This window comes from Anser brachyrhynchus (assembly GCF_964034855.1).
Source record: "Anser brachyrhynchus genome assembly, chromosome: 1".
NCBI classification, from domain to species: domain Eukaryota; kingdom Metazoa; phylum Chordata; class Aves; order Anseriformes; family Anatidae; genus Anser; species Anser brachyrhynchus.
In genome coordinates, this window is record NC_137694.1 from 79,881,461 (window position 1) to 79,903,087 (window position 21,627).

The 21,627-nt window shown below is 39.4% G+C and overlaps 1 protein-coding gene across 15 annotated transcripts in view; it reads right to left on the minus strand.

The window, feature by feature from the left end:
• SOX5 (SRY-box transcription factor 5) overlaps window positions 1-21,627 on the minus strand; it is a 297,930-nt gene that overhangs the window by 202,971 nt on the left and 73,332 nt on the right. For all 15 annotated transcript variants that reach the window (XM_080561930.1, XM_080561933.1, XM_080561931.1 and 12 more), the window contains exon 3: window positions 21,307-21,517. In XM_080561930.1, the coding sequence (XP_080418056.1) occupies window positions 21,307-21,517 (211 nt within the window). The remainder of the gene's footprint in view (window positions 1-21,306; window positions 21,518-21,627) is intronic.

Below are 21,627 nucleotides of genomic sequence, written 5' to 3' on the forward strand. Positions count from 1 at the left end.
TTACTCCAGTCACACAACTACAGCACAGATGGATGTGCAAGCACTCTTATGAGTATCACAGGTCCCTTGAACTCCGAACTACAAAAGAGACTCCTTGGTCCCTGAGTGTAGGACCAGGTTTTATGAATTCAGTAGCACAAGTGTTCGTGTGCCTGCAGACTCCTCAGTGAGGCTGGAGCAATCCACAGCCCCCACCTTTCCTCTGTGTGTTCTGTCTATCTTCTGCGAGATAATGGCCTATGTAGGTATCTCTTACACCTTTGGATTGTCAAACATAAATCAGTTGGCCAAAACTACTAAATGCAAAGTCAAAGAAATTTAAATATTGACTCGAGTTGCAAAATTGAGATTTTGAATACCCCTAAATTTAGATGTGCAGGGTCAAGAGTTTAGGTTCGCTCCATCACACAAATGGAAGCCAGCTGAAAAATGTGCTTACCTGTTAACTTCAAGAATCATTAGTGTGAATTGACAAGGTTTTACTACATATAGATAAGATTAATGGAACCTTTCAGGTTGCACAAAAAACTCAAAGGTTTGGAAGTAAGCAAAGCGGATGAACATTTGTATGTTGAAGGCACTGGGATCTGATTCAGTCTCACTTACTTCAGTTTTCCACATAGATAATTTCACTGATGTCACTGGAATTACTTGTCTTTTACACTGGTGTCATGCCAAAGGAGATTCAAGATATGTGTCTGCAAGGAAAGGAACTTGCAAAAGAGAAAATGCAATGAGAAAAATACACATAAATCAGCCTTTGCAGCACGAAGTTAACCACCATCAACAGGATTTGGCACCAAGGAGATGGTGCAAGTTTGTTGAAGAAGCCATGAATAAAAGGTCAGCTCTGCTGTGAATGGTGGTGGGCACCAGATGTGGAAATGGGAGCTGTAAGGAAGCAGCAGTCCACTTCAGGATCCATCAATCAATTCAGGAACCACCAAACAAGTCTGGCTTCAAAGTTCAGTTGTTTTTCAACCAATTAGGGGCATCTTGCAAAGCAGAACCTAAACCTATATTGATAAATCCTTGTAAGAAGGATCATTTAACAATGCATGTTCCAGCACGGCTTGATGCATGTTTAAAAAACAAAGTATCATATACACTATAAATGACCACATAAAACTGAATCAGACTGGAAATGTTTGGATTTTGGGTAGAAACAAAGTTTCCACAATAGCGTGTATTTTCTTTATTTGCATTTTCAATCACTTCTGTTTGTTTTTCAAAACAGCAGTATTATATAGAAAGTACCTGCTTTGAGCTAACATTCCTGCCCAGTAGCAGCTTCTGTGAAATCAGAATTTTAGATTAATATGTTGTTGACTAAATTCTTATTCTAAACTGTTTTAAAAGGAAATTTTGTTAAACTGTCTACTAAAATATGCCTGGTAAATCACTGTAGCTCCACTATTTATCCATGCAGCATGAGAGATGGATCACAATTCAAGTTAGCCAACCCCAGTTTCTGCTATTGCTAGTAGCAATAGTAGCTGTGTACGCATGGATGTAATTTGGTCATACATATCCACAGACTACTGTGTGCAAAGGCACAGATTCATACTTCATAACTAGTATTCAAGATTTTAATACTAAATGGGACCTTCAATTTCATCATTTTATAATTAACTGAAAAATACTAAAATTGTTTAGTAAGGGATGTGAATTTGAAGAAGTTGCTTCATGTCCTACTTAAATGATAATCTTCTTTGAGAAGAAAGATAGTAACGATGACTCACTCAAAGACTGATGTATATTTCACAAAGACTTCAAAACTTCTCTAGGAAGACATTATTGCGGGGGCCTTCAAAAACAGCAACAATTGTACTGGAATTTAGGATGCTGCTCAGATAGCTGCAACTCTCTCTTACAGGCTGAACATGCCAACAAGCAGAGATGCATTTTAAAGGTGGAAATGGGATCAGGACCTGGCCTGCTGGATTAGATGGTACTTTAGCATCTGACATTTCCTTTTATCTTTTAAATTACTGAAGTTTGGGGCTTTTTTTTTTTTTCTTAATAAAATTACTCATCCGAGCTTAAGAATGCACAGTGAAAGGGAAGAAATTACACTGATGTTATTCAGGGCATATTTCCTACCTTAACAGAATTTTCTTGAAGAATTCAAAAGTAAAAGACAGTGAAAATCTTAAGAAATGAGATTTCTAATTTGAAGTCTTTATTTTATTGTTAGGCATAATTACAGTGCCCTTATTTATGTAAGAGACAGACAATACAAAGCATGATTTTTTAAGGAATCCCTTTCATTTGGCTACCTGAAACTTGAAATCATCTATGGTCTGCTGAAAAATAGATTACCTACAGCCACTTTTTGAGTACATCCTTTTCCTAGCAACACACAAAAGAATGCCTGAATAATCCCTTCCAGTATTTTAAGGACAGCTTGCAAAATAAGTCAACAGAGCAGTGTCAGTTCTATACCAGTTGAAAATCTGGCCAGACAACTGTAATGAGTGGAAACCTTAAAGGCACAGAAAGCCTTCCTTGTCAGGATTCAGATCCGTGTAATCCACAAGTGCTATCTGCCTCTGAAGCACTGGTAATGGACTATAGATCCTGACCCCATAGGAATATGTCACATTAGAGAGTGTCTATTGAAATCAATAACATGTATCCAATTTATGATTTTTTTTCCCCCAACAGTTCTTAAGGCTACCATGTGTATGCCATTAATCTAACAATTTAAACATATTTTAGATATTTTCATTACGAGGTCCCTCCTGTTAATACTAGTTATTAAAATTAAATGTACATTGAGGCATTGAGGGGGGAAAAAAAGAAACGAATACTTCTAAAAAGGAGGCTTTATTTTTGGCAATAAATATTTAGAGCCCCCCCTCTTCCTCCCTCCCAAAGACTCAGGTTGATTCATCTCTCATCCAAATTTAAAATGCACAGAGAGGCTGCAACAAGCCCACAGAAGATTGATATGCATTGCACTCCACATATGGCTTAGCTCTTTATTCCAAAGTCTGGCATGATGATGTTGGGTTTTGTGATATTATTATTTCGATATATAATAAACAGGGTCTGATATAAAAACAGTGCAGTACAAGTCCCCTTTAAAAAAAAATACAAATTGTTACTATAGCGCTTTGAGAGAAAGGGAGAGAGATTCACAATGCAGGCTCAGAACTTGGCAACCTGTAAAAGTGCCCAGTCGAAAATTACTAACAGCTGGAGATGACAGTTGTTTTAACAGCTGAGCTGACAGGATTAATTTAAATGCACTGAAATCAAAAGTAGATAACACCTGTTTAGTCTTCCAGGGCCATTCGACAAGGTAGGCCAAAGGAAAAAGGCAGAGCCAGGACTGTCTGTGGGAGCACGTCTACACGTACGTGTGTATGTACATGTGTGCCCGTCCCGTGCCCCGCAGAGGCCGGAGGCTGCCGGACACTGGGGACTCGCTTCCTGAGGGCGCCGCATGCAGGGAGCATGGGGGCTTGCACCCCATGGCGGCAGGCTGACTCCTCCACCCGGCACATCTGCTTCCCATTGTGCCCTTCTTCTCCTTCTCTTATCCAAGGTCTCTGACCCGAACCCAGAAATGGATAAAGATCACTGGATGTTAAAGCTGCAGTCCCTCACTCTAGCGGCCCTGCTATCCTCCCGGGTTAATTAATGCGTTTGCTCTGAGCTCCTCGTCGCTAGCGCTCCCACACACTCCCTCCAAACCAAAAACAAAGCAAAAAATTCTTGCCATGCCAAAGCTCGTAACTCTCATGTCCATAAAATAAACAAACAACTTTTCTACAAGGCAAGTAGGGAAAAGCCCAGGGCACACCAGAAGGCATTTATGTGGCAGGGAAGGAGGGGATGCGGGCTGGAGGACCAGGCACAGCCCTTGTCATCAGACACCAGCACCTTCCTGGCTATGAAGCAGGAAGTTTGTCAAGGAGAACCGTCTCCTCTAGGAATGGAGAATCTCAGAGGAGGTATGGATGCCGAGCCTTTCCCTAGGAGTGCACCCAGCTGCCGAGCCAGCTGCACAACTACCAGCCCACTTCTGTGGCTCCTCCACCAGCAGAAATCCCGTCGAGAAGGAAGGGAGTCCTGCTGATGGGGAAGCCCCTGAACCCAGGCTGGAGGCCTCCAGACTAAACCTGCAATCTGCTTTCTGGTTTAGGCAGACAAATGGGACTGAGTTGTTAGAGACACGTACTTCCAACCAGCTTGTTTCCCTGACTTACGTCTAGCCCTTTCTGGTGAGCAGGAGTGTCAGGCTGCATCTCTGAAACGGTGATCAAATTTGACCACTGTGAAGAAGTACACAGTTGCTGTTATCAGACATGATTTAAAAACACAGAACTTGGACACAGAGAATGAAGGTCATGTGGAAAGTCTGTCAAAAAAAAAAAATTGTATCTTCTGACCCTCTGCTCCTGTGCTTGTAGCCACAAGACCTGTATTTCCTCCTTGGATTCCTCCAGGGATGAAAAAACAGACTTATAGTCAGTATTATGGTGATACTTGATACAACAGCTCTTCCTGCTTGTTCCACATGCCCTCGGTAGTAAGAAGGTGAACTGCAGAGCTCAGGTGCTCACTCACTGGCTCACAGTAAGCCTATCCTCTAGGCTGCCACAGCAATATCAAAGCCTGGCTGGCACCTTCAGTTTTCGTAGTTGAAAACAGAAAAAAGTGTTCAGTAAGAATGCTTCAGAAAATGTTTGATTCATTGATATCAAAAGCCAGGAAAATCACAGATATTCTCAGATACAGCATTAACCCTTGCCAGAAAGAAAAACATGAAGAAAACCATCCGTGGCAGCTTTCCCCTCAACGAAGTGTGCTCAGACAGTATTCCCCTGCAGCCTCCAGGCACTGGAGCTCCCACATCCCCTCCTTCCCCAAACAGCACGGTGCTCCATATAGGCTAACGCACCGTGCCAAGAGAAACAGAACAATTCTGAAATACATTGCATCTATACTTACTCATTTCAGAATCTCAAGTCCTCTTTTAGAAGTTATTGTCCAGACAAAATGGTTTAGCTTGGCAAGTGTAAATATTAATGGTGATTCTGCCAGGAGAAAGAAGATCCGACACACCTCACAGGGGTAGGCCTTATATGTAACAAACTTAGGTAAGCCTGCAGTCAGCACTGATTTGCCTAGATAAGCTCATGCTTGGGTCTAAAATTGTCTTCATTTTCTTTCACAAGAAAATGCCAAAACACTTCAAAACCTAAGTCACATGAACTTCTCTCCTTAGGGTACATGTTGGATACTAAATTAATTTTAATGAAGCTGTGGAATGCCTTGTGATGGACTTTACCTGAGTTTTACTACTGTATCCTAGCCTATACATAGAAGGATTTGCTGTACCACCAACGTGCAGTGCCCTGTTGCCTGTTTTGCCAGCTTTGTATCCACGGCAGGAGAGCTATACTAGAAGGGCACCTACAACAGTTTGTACCTACTGCTAGGTAGCAGAGCAAAGAACCTAAGTCTAACAAAATATAAAATGTTCTTACCTGCTCAAGCATTGAACTTCTTCAACAAATGAACCCAGAGATTCTCAATAAATTGCTGAAATATTGGGCTAATACCAAAGGGCATTTTCCCTGTTATTTTTCACGTCCATGAACCTCTGCATCTCTGGACACTGGCCAAGTCTGGAAACAGAACTGCCAAGTAACATGCGAGAGGCTGTTCTCCTGACAATTCCAATTTGGCTGGTGGTTGGAAGCAGCAGAAATCCCCCAAGAAAACCATCACTAATGATAGCTCGCTGTCGAATATGCAGACACAAGAACCTTACTGTTTACCACAAAAGATATAAAAATAAAAAAAAATAAATCACACAACAGGAAACATCTCAAAGGTGGAAAAATGAAATAAAATTGAGAGAATGTATATTTGAAAAATAAAGAAACCCTCTACTCTCAAACAAACACCAAATAAGGTGGTAGCAGTAATAGGAGTTGTAGTGGTAATATTAATAATGATGGTGATGTCAGGAAGGTATGATCACCTTTGTTTTCATTCATACTTCATTCTTGTAAAATTTATAAAATCTATCTGCATTTCTAAATCATTCAATTCCATTAATATTTACAGAAAAAGTATTCTTGCCTTTTTAGGGGGTTTTCAAAGTTTTCAGTCTACTGGGCATGCAATGATAATTGCTGTTCTGTTCTGCTTAATGATAGAGTCCTTTCCCTGTACAAAATAAGAAGCAGTTTCTTCCCCGCTTTTTATTTCTTTACACAACTCAGAGGCTCAAAAAAGATAATTACAAACAATGCCTGAAGAATGGTTCAGTTAATGTTAATTTATACAACAAACTAATTACTACCAAATGGTAAAAAATCACATGTGGAAGTTCCTGTCTCCCACGCACACAACTAAACCAGCAGCCATCTGTCTCAGCCTAGGAGCTCTCAGTGACAATCGAGGAAAGCAAGGCAAAGGATGGATCCAGATACACTAGCTGCTTCTTCTGACAGAAAATCATGGCATTTAAACACCAGGTTCTGTATGGTGATCTTTGCAGTAGCATTTTTTCCCTTTCATTTATAAAACAAACAAAAAAATACTGGCATCTATAACTACCTTTCTATCTAAATTTTATCTCAATCACAATAATTTAAGATGAGGTCTAAAATACATCTGTCTATCAGCTTTCATTCTTCCTTCTGGCAATTTCTGTACAATGCTCTTTATAACATCCTTAATGTACTGTCTATCAGTAAGCATGAGGTGAGACAGTCTTTGAATTTGCTTACAGTATGATAGACATCATGACAGAAAAATGTGCTCTTTTTGTTTCAACATTTTTTTTCACCACCTGAGAATGCAATTTTCTCCAAAACCTTGAAAAATCAAAGCCAGTACAATTGTTAAATACCTTTATGGGATGCTCATTAAAAACTGACGGGGGAAACTAGCTGGGGACAAATCTTGAAGCATTTGTTCAGTTTAAAGTCTCATTGAATTCAGTGTGAGTGTTACTTTATTGAGGACTTCAATACCAGATCCTTTACATGAATAAGGACCTTGGCATTTTGACTGTTAATTATTCTCTGATTAGCTTGCATCTAGTGAAACAAACTAAACACAATATTATCCTCTAAGCTCTGTACAAGAAATCTCAACTCCAATATTCTCCTCTCCCTGTGAGATCAGAACTCCAACAGTCATCAAAGAAAGTGCTGCACATGAATAGGAGCAAAATATCAGAGTTTAGATTCACAATATAAATTTCCAAGGAGAATTTCTTTTGCTAACAATAAAAACTTATAAATCTTTCTGTGTTTGAATATAAGGCAAAGTTCTCGTACCACAGAACAGCCTCTATGTATCTTATTTAGACCAATGGTCAGTCCCTGCTTATGTTCATGTGAATCCCACACCAATGCCAAAGTACAACCTTATGACTTTATTAGAAAGAAATAAGGCAGGATAAGGTAAACATTGAAGATCTTTTAGTAAAGATTAAATGTCTATGGATTTGTGTTTCTGAATATTTATCTTTTCACAAACAACGAACATGTTTCGGACGTCTTGAAACGACCATAAAGGAGGAACAAGCGTCACAGCAGTTTAAAACGACCTTGTATTCTCACATTCATGAAGTAATGTGGTCATTATTTCTACATGGCAAGAACAGTTTTGACAGTTTAAATGAAGTAAACAAGAAGAGATCACAAGACAATCTACATAACCAAACAGTAATGCCTAATTCTTCTCCATTTATAGACATTCGCAGAAAAAAAATTACAGGGGAATGATTCTTGCATACCACCAGGAACATAAAATTTTACACAACAATATGTACTCACAAGTACTCCTTCAAGTGAAGGACGATGAAGCAATTTTCCTGTTGCTCAGTCCTATTTCACCCAATCTTTCTTCAACCATTACATTATATCATCAAGAGCTGTTTTCTGTGAATGGAAACCTAGAAACCTTTGTAAGGATTTCAATTTATTTCATAATGTTTTCACTTTTATTTTAGTGCACATTATCACAGATCAGTTACAGTTTGTTTTCATTCCTCTGTTACAGTGGGAAAAAAAAATCACAATCCCAGTATATCGAGAACTGGACTTTGCTGTAACAAGCAAACTATTAGAGTTCTCAACAAGGATTACGTGTGTGAAATGAACCACCAACAGCTGTATCTATCGGTGAGTGAGATGAGGAGAAAAAGGAAGGGTCTTTCACTTCAGTGCATGTTGTGAAAAAAAAAAAAAAAAAAAAAACACAACACAAAAACCCCCACCAGTATCTGTAGGGATGCTTTGGACATCGTGCAGTCCTTGGTCAATGACTGACATCAGGCCTCTTCCTTCCTCTTTCACCCCAAGTAGCCTCAAGCAGCTCTCACAGCCAAAAGTCTGCCTCTAATTTTAGTTCCTACTCCTGGCACATGTTGTGTCCTAGATCACTGAAAGCCTTGAATTAATACACTAAGACCCAGTATTAAGCTAAAGAACTGACAGCTATATGGAATGGATTCAGCCTGTGAGGAAGGCTACCTGGGATTGCCTAAACAATCCTAATGTCCTCTTCTAGCAGGAACAAGATGGGAAGGGAAGGGAAGGGAAGGGAAGGGAAGGGAAGGGAAGGGAAGGGAAGGGAAGGGAAGGGAAGGGAAGGGAAGGGAAGGGAAGGGAAGGGAAGGGAAGGGAAGGGAAGGGAAGGGAAGGGAAGGGAAGGGAAGGGAAGGGAAGGGAAGGGAAGGGAAGGGAAGGGAAGGGAAGGGAAGGGAAGGGAAGGGAAGGGAAGGGAAGGGAAGGGAAGGGAAGGGAAGGGAAGGGAAGGGAAGGGAAGGGAAGGGAAGGGAAGGGAAGGGAAGGGAAGGGAAGGGAAGGGAAGGGAAGGGAAGGGAAGGGAAGGGAAGGGAAGGGAAGGGAAGGGAAGGGAAGGGAAGGGAAGGGAAGGGAAGGGAAGGGAAGGGAAGGGAAGGGAAGGGAAGGGAAGGGATCAAACAAACAAATCCCCACTAGTATTTCCACTATCCCAAGATTAATCAGATTTCAAGTGTGAATTCTAAGGAAGAGATAAGGCCTGAAGACTACCACACATCTTAAACATCCCTTAAAGAGTTATACTGAAAAGCTTAAAAAAAATGCATGCCTGCTTCCCCCTTTCTTTTTCCCACACTGGTGCCTGTTTAAGCAAATGCAGAAGACATCTTCATTCTTCTCCTCTTACTGCTTTTTCACTTGTATTTATGTCTCCTAAAAAAGCCGAAGCAGATGAGTTAAAAATGGCCATATACTGCAACTCATTTGCTCCTGATAATACTTAGGACTATGGTGATTGGTAGGTTTAGTCTGTTTTCTGGCAAACCTTTATAATGCCCCATATAAGCAGATCAATTGTCACCAGAGGTATGTGAGAAACCAAGAATGAAATGGGACTGGCAACTGAACTCTCTCTTGAGCACTTTAATGGCAGTTTACTCCATGCTATATTTAAGGCATAAGGCCAGGACCACACCAACATCCAACAAAAAGAGTTTACATTAGAAAAACTGGGAACATTTTGCAGTCTGACAATGTAAGGAAGCGCCTCTAATTTTGTCGTCTTTTTGTCTTCTGTAGGCCCCAATAATTTAAAATGTGTAACACTGTGCATTGTTTCCCTTTTCAGTAACCAATCTAACAACAAAATACTGGTAAAAAATGATAATGTAATAACATGACCAGCATCTCAAAAGAGCTACATTGTTTTTCACCAGAAAGAACAGGTTATAACCTAATACACCACATCATGTGTGTTATTCATCTGAAAATTTTATGGTTAGCTACAAAATGACTCCCAATGATGTTTTCTTAGTTCCTCTGAATTCAGATAGGATTGACTTGGCCAAACTTGTAATAGGAGAATGAATTTTGCCTGGATGTACATCCCATACCCCAAAGCTTCACAGGAGCTGTGAATCAATTAGATGACACAGCAAGAGGAAATGCATAAAAAAGACTTAAAATAATCTTCAGTGAAATGTCTCCATATTTAGTTAAACAGCATTGCTGATTAAGGCTGTACATGAGCTCAGTGTGGAATCCAGAATTGTTGCAGCTGAAAATCATTAGCAAAAGACTGCTGTCCTCTAGTTTCATCTTCATATATTAATTTCACACAGAAGGAAAAGAAACTATTTGGAAATACATTGCTTTATTTAAGTCTAGTGTATAGACATCTCAGCAAAAATACATTAACTCGCTTTACACTTTGCAACAAGACAGTGATCTTATAGGATTTGCGTGAATACACAGTAATGACTAGAGCTGAAACAGTTTTTCTGCTTAGTTGTTGACTTCTTTTTTCCTCTTTTTTTTTTTTTTGTTTTTTTCCTCATGCCTGACTCTGTGGGAGATAAGATGCTCAGTTACTGAAATGGGATATGTGTTGTGGGCAAAACAGGAAAAAAAAAAAGATTTAGCAAAAAAAGATCAAGGATGCATATAATACTGAGAGGCTTTTTCTTCTTCTGTGTAATCTTTGTCTCTAGACTATCTATTTACCATGAGATTGCATGGCCTAATCTACAGCACAAAACTAATGCAGCATTCCAAACTATGCTGCAAAAACAGGACACTTGGATAACCACTTCCAAGTTGGGAGAGACATTTTCCTTTCTGATAAACTACTTGGACTCCAATAGTAGTAACTTCAGGGCTATATAAACCTTTAGCTGTGATCATTATTCTTGCAAAGAAATAACTTTTTTTTTTTGAGGTGGAAAGGAAATTTCCCCTTGTGCGTGTGGGCTGGACATTTGCAATTATGCTTCCTAGATATTTATAAAAGATTTGTGTGTAATGACCAAGTAGCATGTCCTGCACACAACCAATTGCCTATGATTACAGGCATGGTTTAAAACACTGCTGAATTTCAGATCTTCTAGATGTCAGCTCCTGTGCTTCTATTAACGTTTTCAGAGATTCAATAATTTAGTTAACCATGGCTAATAAGCTCAAATCAACAACTGAGGTTCATGTCCTTCCCTGTGTCTTGCAGTGTATATATATGTGTGCTGAACTGCTATTTCTACTGAACAGTGAGAATCTGGCTTTCCCTGTCTGTGGCTCTCCTTCCTCAGTCTGTGTAAGCTAGTACTTTACATACCTCCAAAAGGCAAGGCTGGGTGCTAATTCATCATGCACTATATTACTTAGATTCAAATATATTACCATCTAAGAAATGTAAGTTTCTAGCAATTAATGACTGCACAGACTTCGTTGTTGTTACCTTTCATCAGGTCTCTGTTTCTGGAAACTGGCAAGATCCCTGCCTGTTTAAGGATACAAGACCAATTCACGCTGGGTTCTTTACAACTCCTATATTCGGTCAAATGTTTCCTTCTTCAAGCTTTGGCTGTATTCAGCAGGATTTGTGAACTTACATTTGAGAGCAGAATTTGGACCACCATGTTCTGAGGTGTCTTTTAACACTCCTGCACTCAGAAGTAAATCAAGGTGAGATTCCTCTCAAGAACAATGAGCCTAAAATACAAACCATAAAGCTTGCAACGGGGAGACCATGAATTCAACTGCAGTCATGTGGCTCTCTTCCTGTCTCTGCCTCACGTCGGTAAAAAGGAGAAAAGGGCAGCAGGCTCGTTAAGTCGCAGGATGTGGCCCGCATGGACTCAAGCTGAAGAGGAATCCAGCAAGAGTGACACAAGGTGCGCGCCTTCCCTCCTGCCCAAACATCCGGGCTGAGACATGCAGGGGTACATCTAATTCCCATTCTGTTTGCTTTGAAATTAATCATTTTCCTGAAAGTTGAATGCTTCCCCCTACACGCACCAATTCTTTCTTGCACAAAGTTGGGAACAACCTTTCCCATGTGCGCGGTGCCGCAACCCCATGCTGCCACCCGTCCATCAGGGCCCCTTTTTTCCTGGGGAGGGTGCGTGAAGAGGAGGGGGGAAGAAGAAAGCGGGAGGACTTCTGCATCAATCAAAAATGTTTGGGGTGGGAAGCTGGGGGCGAAAAAGGGAGCAAGAGATAGAGATAGATTAGAGGGTAACAAAACCAGAGAGGAAGATAAACAGAGCCAAAAAGAAAAATGTCCTTTGTTCAGTTAAATGGCTCTCTGCTCCCAAGCCCTCGGCATGACTAATGCCACACTGTGGTGTGTAAACCTCTTGGGCACATAACACAAACAAAGCATAACTCGGCCTGAACAAACAAAGGCCCAAGCAACAGTGATTGAATTCATCTTAAAACAACAAATCAATTCTTCCCTATTAATGCCCTAAATACCAGCGTAGGAGCACTGTCCTGTTGTAATAAACAGCCATGTGTTCAATTACCGTCTGTTTTCCCAACTACTGCTCTCTTCAGTAATTACACCATGCAATGCATTCTACATTGACATTATATTAATGTGCTGGGAGGAGAGATCTTAAATATGAATTAAATCAAGGCTAAACATTTCAGAGTCGCACAAGTGCTAACAGGGCATTCTTAAGTAGAAAGCACAGACTGAATTTTTTTGTTCCTTTCCTTTTCACCTTCATCCCCTGACTAAACAAATAAATAAAATGCGAGCTTGAAAGGACTCTGTTGCCCCAAAGAGTGCCACAGTAAACCTTTCATAAGCTCTCTAAACGTCCACTTCACCTGTACAAGATCAGCACTCAGTAAGTAGTGTTTCACAAGTCTCAACTTACGTCACATCAGCGTAGAAAAATCCTTCAACAATAGACAGGTGGCAACAAAGCAATGCAAGAAAAACAAAAGCAGAAAACTTTCTGTGCTGAGACAAATGCAGAAGAATAAAAGTTTCAGAAAAGGTTTCTTACCCTTTTGCAGACCTGTCAAACAACTTCTATCGACTACAGAATAGCACACAGCAAACAGACCAAACAAAAGATACGATGAAAGACGTATTGTACAGGGCTCCTTCCCCCCACCTCAACCTTTCTTTCCATTTCATCTACACCCACACTGCACAGTTTGCATTGTGTTGTTAAATAACCAATAGCAACCTAGATGAAACAGTGGAAGGGTTTCTATGATGCTGTCAAGCACCAGACAGATGCTTGGCAGTGTCAATATGGTTCTTTACATTTGGGTTGTGCCAAGACTTGAAACAAAAAATAAAATAGGAATAACAATAATACTTAAAAAAAAAGAGAAAGATGGCAATAAGTTAGTGCACAGACGTGCAATAAATTTTTAAATCAATGGAGTATCATCCTACCTGCTGGGTTTTACTTCAACAATTTGAACTGTTTTGGAAATAGATAAATAAAGGGTTGCTTTTTGCTTGTGTACTGGATTGCAAGAGTTTTAATTGAAAGCAAAATCAAATTCTGGGGGGTGTAATGACTGCAGATTTCTAGGCCCTCTGGAATATACCCATAGGTTCCCGCTGTAAAGGCATGCCAAGTTATGTCTAGCATATGAAGTATGACAAACTTCCAAAATCTGTTTCAAAGTAAAATGCCTTAGGTGCTGCAAAACTTTTCTGACTGAGGCTTCAGAAGACAGAAATTTGCACATTTGGAGGAAATCAAATTTTGAAAGCCTTTCTGACTAAAATATTGCAGTTTATCCTCAAAACCATAATGTATAACATTCAGATACATATATGTTTTTATAACAACTGCTCATTTGTCCTCCTCAGGTCATTAGATACAAAAGCATCCCCAAACCCTTCCAGGTTTTGAAAGTCATTTTCATTTAGTTGGTGGTTTTTTGTTTTTTTTCTTCTTATTTTTTTCATTTCAGCTGCCAAACCAAGTCAGGGGAAAAGCTGTTTCCACCTGACCCAAAATGTTTTATTTAGTCCTAATTGAAATGTTTTCATTTCTCTTTCAGATTAATCATCTTAAACATTTAATAACAAAAAATACCATTTCCAATGAAACATTTTGTCTAAAAATGTTGACCGTTCCAAATTTTCTACAGTTTTTGGCTAAAATTAACTTGTTGAATTGCTAAATGGTATCAGCCCTTCATTACTATATAACAGGTTTTAGGGTTTTTTTCCCTCCAACTCTCCTTTAGTCTGAACGCTTTCTGAGTTTATGCATTACAGTAAAGAAATCACACACATACAGCATGTTTTCTCCTGAGGCAATACAGAAGCCACAATACAGTGAAACTGTAGGAGAAGAAATGATTATGAATGGAGTTCTGTCTTCACAGTACAGCTTATTTACAGTGTGGGAGATGTATATATTCCTGCAAAAGTGGCAACACTCAAACCACCTTAAAAATGCCGATATTAAACAGACACATAACTAATAAGAGTAACCAAGGGCTTCAAACTTCAGAGTGTTTTTACAAGGCTACTTCATTAGCAAAACAAGCAAGTGGGAGTTGCTGCAGATGTTGCTCCTTGCCATACTAGAGGCTTTCCCTTGCTTCTGGTAAACAGAAGATGCAAGACAGCCTTGTGAATAGCTGATGGCACAGACTGAGATCTGAAGCTAAGTAGCCCGTATGACAGGTCATCTTAATCAACTTCAAAAAGCCAATCCACATGCTCATCCCAGCTCCTAGCCTCTCCCTCCCTGATCGGTCTCTCACTCATTTGGCCATATTTTCCCCTTCCCCCTCCACTCTCTTGTCACAAATTGCGCTATTAAGAAAGCACACAGGGAGCCCTTCAGGTCTCCATCCTCTGGGCGCAGGTGGTGGGGAGAACTTTGAAGTGAGCTCTCCACTACCTCTAGTGCTGGCCGTGCCTCCTCCAGGAGCAGCTCTTATTAAAAAAAAAGACCAAGTATCCACTAGAACAAAACCAAGCAGGCCTATTTAATTAGGGCAAGCGCTCAAGATCCACTTCTTCATGTTAAACCACACAGTCTCACAAGCCTGGGAGGTCTGATTAATTTTAATATGCACGGTCATGACAAACGCCTCGGGGGTAAGAGAGAGAAAAAAAAATCCTACAAACCCCGCTAGCTCAACAAATAGGTTTCTGCTAAATGCTGTGCATGTTGCCCAGATTAAGATGTTACTATTCAGCAAGGGCTTGAACCCTTAATATGAGGGACAAGAGGCCTGAGAAACAGGTGGCTCACTCTTCACTCTTAAATAAATGACATCCCCAAAACCTGTGGCACAGAAGCGTGCAGAAAGAGTTGGCACAATCCCTCATGTATATTTGTATATTACCCATCTGGGTCAGAGGTTTCTCCAGCAGCGATCCATGGGTTGAAATGAAGCTCAGAAAGTTAATGGCTTTTCCAGAATTAAAAAAAAAATATAATAAAATAAATCAGAGAGGAAAAAAAAAAGGCAGACTGCAGGCTGATCTAATTGGAATACACTGGGTGCAACAGGTAAATCAAAATGAAAAGTGGTAGCAAGCTTTGAAAACACCCACTGAAATGAATGATGACTATTGAAGAGTCTGCCTATCTGGGGGAGTTAGGCGCAGACAGGAGCCCAAATCATTATTTTGGTTTTGGTGAACCACTTATATGCTGCAATATAAAATTTGGGAAGTGAGAGAGCAAGCATTTAGCTTTGGCTACTTCCTGTCCAATGTTATGGATTGAATGCACCCTGAAAGGAAATTTTAATTATGAAGACCCATCGGAGAAGACTTTCATTCTAAAACAGGAACGGGGAGAGGGACATCTTCACTCCAAAAGCACAGGTTTCCTGCATCTTGCTTGACTATAATGCTTTCTTCTATATTTAAGATGCTGTATCAGCATCTCAGATGCCTTTATCAAAAGAGAAAAGAAAAATCTGAAAGCTACAAACCTTTGAGGATGTAAGCATGAGAGACTTGGAAGGGAATCTAAGCAAATTTTAAAAACATCCATAGAAATAAGCCATGACTATCAGGCTCAACTATTAGGAAGGAAAACACTTAAAAACTGAAGGTGACAAATGAACCAACTTCACTTTGAGCAAGTAAGAGCTGGCAGGACTTCAAACTAGGCTACCTCTGTTCCAGAGTTAAAGCACTTGTTAATAAAAGTTTAAGCCACCACAGCATTTAAGAGTGCCTTTTCTTTGCATAGGCCTATTTTACAAACTTCATCATCTTTTTTTCTTTAATCAGCAGCATATGAACGCACATTTCCATATGGCAGTGTCTGAAAGAAGTGCATGGAAGTTTAATGTTGGCATGCTCTACAAGACATTTTCTTGTGACAGACTGCATAGATGAACATGGAACCACAACGGATGCACTTGAAGCATCCTTCTACAGCAGCCAGAGTGTATGAACAAAACTTAAAAGTATTCAGCTGAAAAGTATCCTTGTTTGTCCTTCAGTAGAACAGCATACAAAGCCTCTTCAACGTGTATTTTGTCAAAGGGACAGTGCAGCACCAAATAAAAGAAATTCAAACCTCAACCAATCAGAGTATCCTTAGGGTTTTCCCCTGGATCTGTTCACTTTATGTCTTCCCATCTCATCACACATAATTTAAAAATGAGAGTCTGCATTTCAAAGGACTCTCTTGTGCCCGTTAATGGTATGCTCCGGAATTTACGGCTTAAGAAGAAGGAGACCTCTTGATTTCTTTAAAAGATATGGTGATTAAACGTTTGATAATATTAGGAGATATTCTGGGATCTTACATCAACTAGAGAGCCTGCATTCAATATGGTACACTTTTATAGACTACAGAATTGCTTAAACAACAGCCATTTAAATTACCACAGGAACAGGTGTTGTGATTTATAATGTAAACCTAAACATCAAACACAAATAGCCTTTGGGGGATGTTCAGAAGACAAAAATCATGCCCAAGATGCCTTTCTCATCACTTTCTTTCCGACAAAATAATTACTTATAGCATTGCAGTATACTATTATAGATAAGGATCTAGTATTCACATTGCCTGTTGAAGCCCTGCTTCAATATACACTATCTGCTTTCTGAACACTTGAGATTAATCGTTCCTGCTCAGACGACCTAAGGACTAGCAGATGGAAACTTTGGAGTAGGAACAATACTAAACACTAAATATATATAATTCTTGTGTGTGCATATTTATATATTTACTTATACACTTTATATGTATGCCTGTGTATATGTATTTACAGAACAAGAACAAAAAAGAATTGAGTGTCAGAGATTCTTATTAAAGAAGAATGAGCCATGCAGATGAATGAATGCACACACGTGTGCACACACTCATACACAGTCTCTGTGGTCAGGCAGATGTCCGTATAATCCCTTTTATCCAGAATTCCTACATATTCTGTACAATAATATAGATCTGGCCTCAAAATACACAGTACAGCTGTTTTAAACACAAAGTCACAGATACATAACCTGTTGAAAACATTTTGAACAGAACTGAAGAAGAAGATTGATTCTTAATTAAAATTTAGGAGATGTAAAGAGCCAGTGAGCTAAAAATAGGAGAGAGTTTCCTTGTTTGCCTATTTTTTTTTCCAGAAGCCAAGCCACACGCTTAGAGCAAAGGCTACACAGATTTCAGAGATTTAATCTTCCACAAGCACAGACCATAAATTAAAATACAGCAATCCAATCCCATTAATAGTGCAAGAAAAAGCTAAGTGGCTGCTTTGGTCTTTGCTTTCATGAACTTGTGTCAAGCCCAGTGACTTCAAAGAGATTTCCATTTCATTTCTACAAATGAAGAGAACAGACAGACAGAGAGTCTCTGCCATCCTCTGATGCCTTAAGAAAACAGAAGAAAAACATGCCTGTATCTCATTCGCCTAATGATTTTAGCTGCAAAAGGAATCCCATGGTCGGCAGACGACCCTCAGGGCAAGGGCTTGAGGTCTGTCACAGTATATAAGGCTTCTCCATACCCACTCCATTATCTTCATTATTGTATACCAGGAATAAAAGAGGACTGACTCCTCTTCTGAAGTTCAAGTTAGAAAGGACAGAATGTTTCATTTAAAATAACACTGTGTGACTTCAGTAATAGGTTTATGCCTTTGGGGGCCTAAATACTAAAGCTGTATATAAGGATTTTCTGCAGAATTTGAGAGAAGAAAAATGAACACTGTATTAGCAATGAGTAAAATTCCACAAGTTTTAGGTTCACTGTAACACTCCATGCCTCTGTGTCAGTATGACTCATTGTCAATCACATACTTTCATAAAGCAAAAGTAAAATGGCAAGTTTACAGGAAAAAAAAAAAAAGAGCATGGGGCTTAAGAGCTAAGTATAAAACCCCATGAAAATCAAAACCAAACACATATGCAAGGAAGAAAAGGAAGTGACAAGCTTTTGGAAAGTTCTTAGGAATTAGTAGGTAGTATGGCTTCCTATAGGGAACATTATAACCAAGGGCATATGTACAACAAAGCAACACAGAAGTCACTCATATGAACAGAGATACTTCCCTTGTCAATGCATGTGTGGGCACATGTATATATTCAAATACATGCATACACACGTGTGCATTCATGCACTCTGAGCAGTAAGTTTCACAACACTGTAAAAGTCGATGTAATTTATTGATGAAATTTACTAAGTACTAACTTACTTTCTGACAAACATAATTCAAGAAAACCATTTGCCTTATGTTAATAAACTTTCTTAAAACAGTCAGACCCGTATCAATATTTTGGAATATCTCATTTGTCCTCAAAAGCCATTTAAGAAAAGAGAAGTCTTTCACGGACTGGTAGGAGGTTTGGATCAAGACCTAAAGTTGTCTAACCAACATTTCTTTTTTTTCCATTTTGAAGAAACGGGCCATTTGAAAGAATGCTTCCAAAGCACATTTCCCACAGTAATTCAGAAGGCAATTTCAAACAATAAAAACAGAGCAAACACAGGCCATTGTACAAGTTAAATAATATATAAACTTGTGAGTACATAGAGAAATGGGAATCTGGCTCATATTTGGTCTTCAAAAGATTCATGGGAAATTGATTTAATTAAATCTCAGTTACTGGTGCAAATGTTCCCCTTTCTTCCCAAAGAGAAATAAAGTATTATATCATTGTTGTTGACATAATACAGCAAAGCTTAACCAAGATTCTTGGTTTTACCCTACACAGCTCCACAAACAAGAAAGGCTAAAAATTACTGAAATACACAGTGATCATGCATTGTTGAATTCTTATCTAAATGTACTACTAAAGATTTTCACTGGTAACTTTTCTTATTCACAAGGAAAGTCATTAATATGCTAATTACCTGACCAGTAACCAGTGGTGACTGACTTCTGTACTTCAGCACTACATGAAGAAGACACGACGATATGTAGATTTTCTACTGTAGTTGAAACTGAAAAATCATGCTTGTAGTAGTATTACAAGTATGTACAAGTATGTACTACTACAAGCATGATTTTAGGGCAAGAGACTCTTTTACAGCAAGAGGCTCGAATCTGTGGAGGATCTCTAAGAACAGTCTTGCCATCTGCACCCAGAAATATATATTTTTTAATTAGCCACTCTAAAAACAACCATGTTGGCTGAAGGGAAGGGGGAGGGAGACTTGTCAAAATGATGTATTTGTCCCTCAACACCTTTCAATGCTCTTATGCAAGTCTAATTTTCTTCCTAGCCAGCTCACCTAACTGGCCTCCTTTTGTTTCATGTCCTGTTTCCCATTCTCTTCTAACTTCTGAACTTTTGTTAGTTCGCTTTTAAGGAGAAAGGGAAAAAAAGCAATGTTTTCTATTCATTTTTTTTCCTGGATGGGGAGTAAGCAGACATGAATATGGCACCCTCATAATGATTTAACTAGGGCTTAATGAAATTTTCATCACAACCTGCTGTTCATTTTAATGGCCTTTGAAAGACAATAGAACAATGGCTAGAGGAAAGAAAAGATTTTCTGGTGCATGCATTTGCAAAGCCCAACATTCAGTTTCTCCCCCTCCCCTCTCTTCCAATATCTTCACAAAGCTGTAGATCTTTTGTTTGTGCTGTATATTGTCATTTTAGTAGAGCTGAGATAATGCACAAGCTCTGTAACCATTCTCATGGCTATCTGTGGCCTTTCCTCAATGAAGTCTGTGCAGATGGTACAACCTCATAGTCAACACAGTATTTATACACTGCACAGAAGCCCCTGCTCTTTCCACTCAGAAATCTGGTCTCCTTCCACCCTCCCGCCCCATACTCAGGAAAGAACTTTTCCATTCAAAGGCACAAGGTAGGTCATAGCACTGGCCATTAAGTCAATGTAAACTCTAAATGAAATGTTGTGATTATATGTAATATTCCAAAAAATGCTGAGGCAAAGAATTTGTTTCCCAGCAGACTCCTACAGCATGTTCCAGACAAGAAGAGAAGATTAATTCACAATCCTGTCATGCTCATGTATGTGACAGTGTGGCTGTGCTTGCATCCATATTTTCATTCCAGTATGCAGATTGTCATAAATTTTTCTTGTAGGTGCTGTCAATTCATGCTTGAACACTGAGGTGGCTTTGAAGGCCATGCTTTCAAACATCTGAAATTAATTTCTACAACAGGATAGGCAAGTGTAAATGAAAACATAGTGCTATTACTGTGCATTTGGGAATAAGTCTCAGTGAGTTCATGCAACACCAACTGGTCTACAGACTCCTGGAAATCTAGTTGTAAATATATATGCTGGATACCTATGGAGAATACAGTGAAAACGACACCTTCCAGTCAGGGGGTTGACTCTACCCCAAAAAGATGGGAACTGAAAATCTTACTTCAAGTTGTTCTGTGGCTTCTCAGGGATGAGATGTTTGGTCTTAGTCCACAGAGCACAAATTGCATCATCACTGACTGGACATACAGTCCCAAAAAGAAACTGATTCTCCAGAGATGTTTCCTATATGCCTGGGTTGAAACTTGCTGGCCACCCACAATGCAGAGAAAGCCTGTACTCTTGTTTGTATTGTACCCTGCACTACAGGTAAATAAAGAATGACATGATAAGACATGCTCCATCCAAAAGCTTTCAGAAATTCCACATTTAACTTCTTACCTTTCAAATAATGGCATGTCTACTTTTCACAAGATTTCAGAAAAAAAAATTACTTTGCTGATAACCCTGCTTTTTGCTCTAAAAATGATGGGGTAGGGAGTGGTGTAAATGATCCCCAGGCTGTTAAAACTACAATGTTCATTATACCATATTGAGGGGGTTAACGTGATGATGTGTCTATTGTAACTGTGACAAGACCGTATGTCAGACAAAGGCTCTCATTTGGGAAGAGCTAAATATGTTAACAATGATGGGATATTGTTAAAATTTACCTATAATGTAGACAAGAACTATGAGTTCTTTACTTCAATTTTTCTAGCAAGAAAAAGCAAATGGAGCAGAAAATGGGAAGATTAAAAAGTATACATATCCAAAGAAACTGGAGAAAAGAAAACAAAACAGAAAAGTTTGGCCATTTTCCCAGGCCTTACCTTCTGGCTCATTTTTGATGAGCTCTTCCATTTTTCTTTGCTTAAGGGTGTCTACAACATCCGCTAGGCTCCCTTTGCGCCTTTCAGGGGTTCCCAGGGCTGTGCTGGACAATGACTCTCCACTCTGACGCCCACCTTCTTCTGCCTTCAAGGGTGAGGTAGATGAGTTGTGCGGGGCAAATGAAGACATCACTTTATTGCCATCAACTTCCTGAAAGAAGAGAAAAATTGAGCTGAAACCTTTCTTTTCTTAAAGAAGTTAAAAAAAAAAGATGGAAAGAAAGAAAAATCCTTTGTTCTTTGAGTTCATTGCTGTTTGTT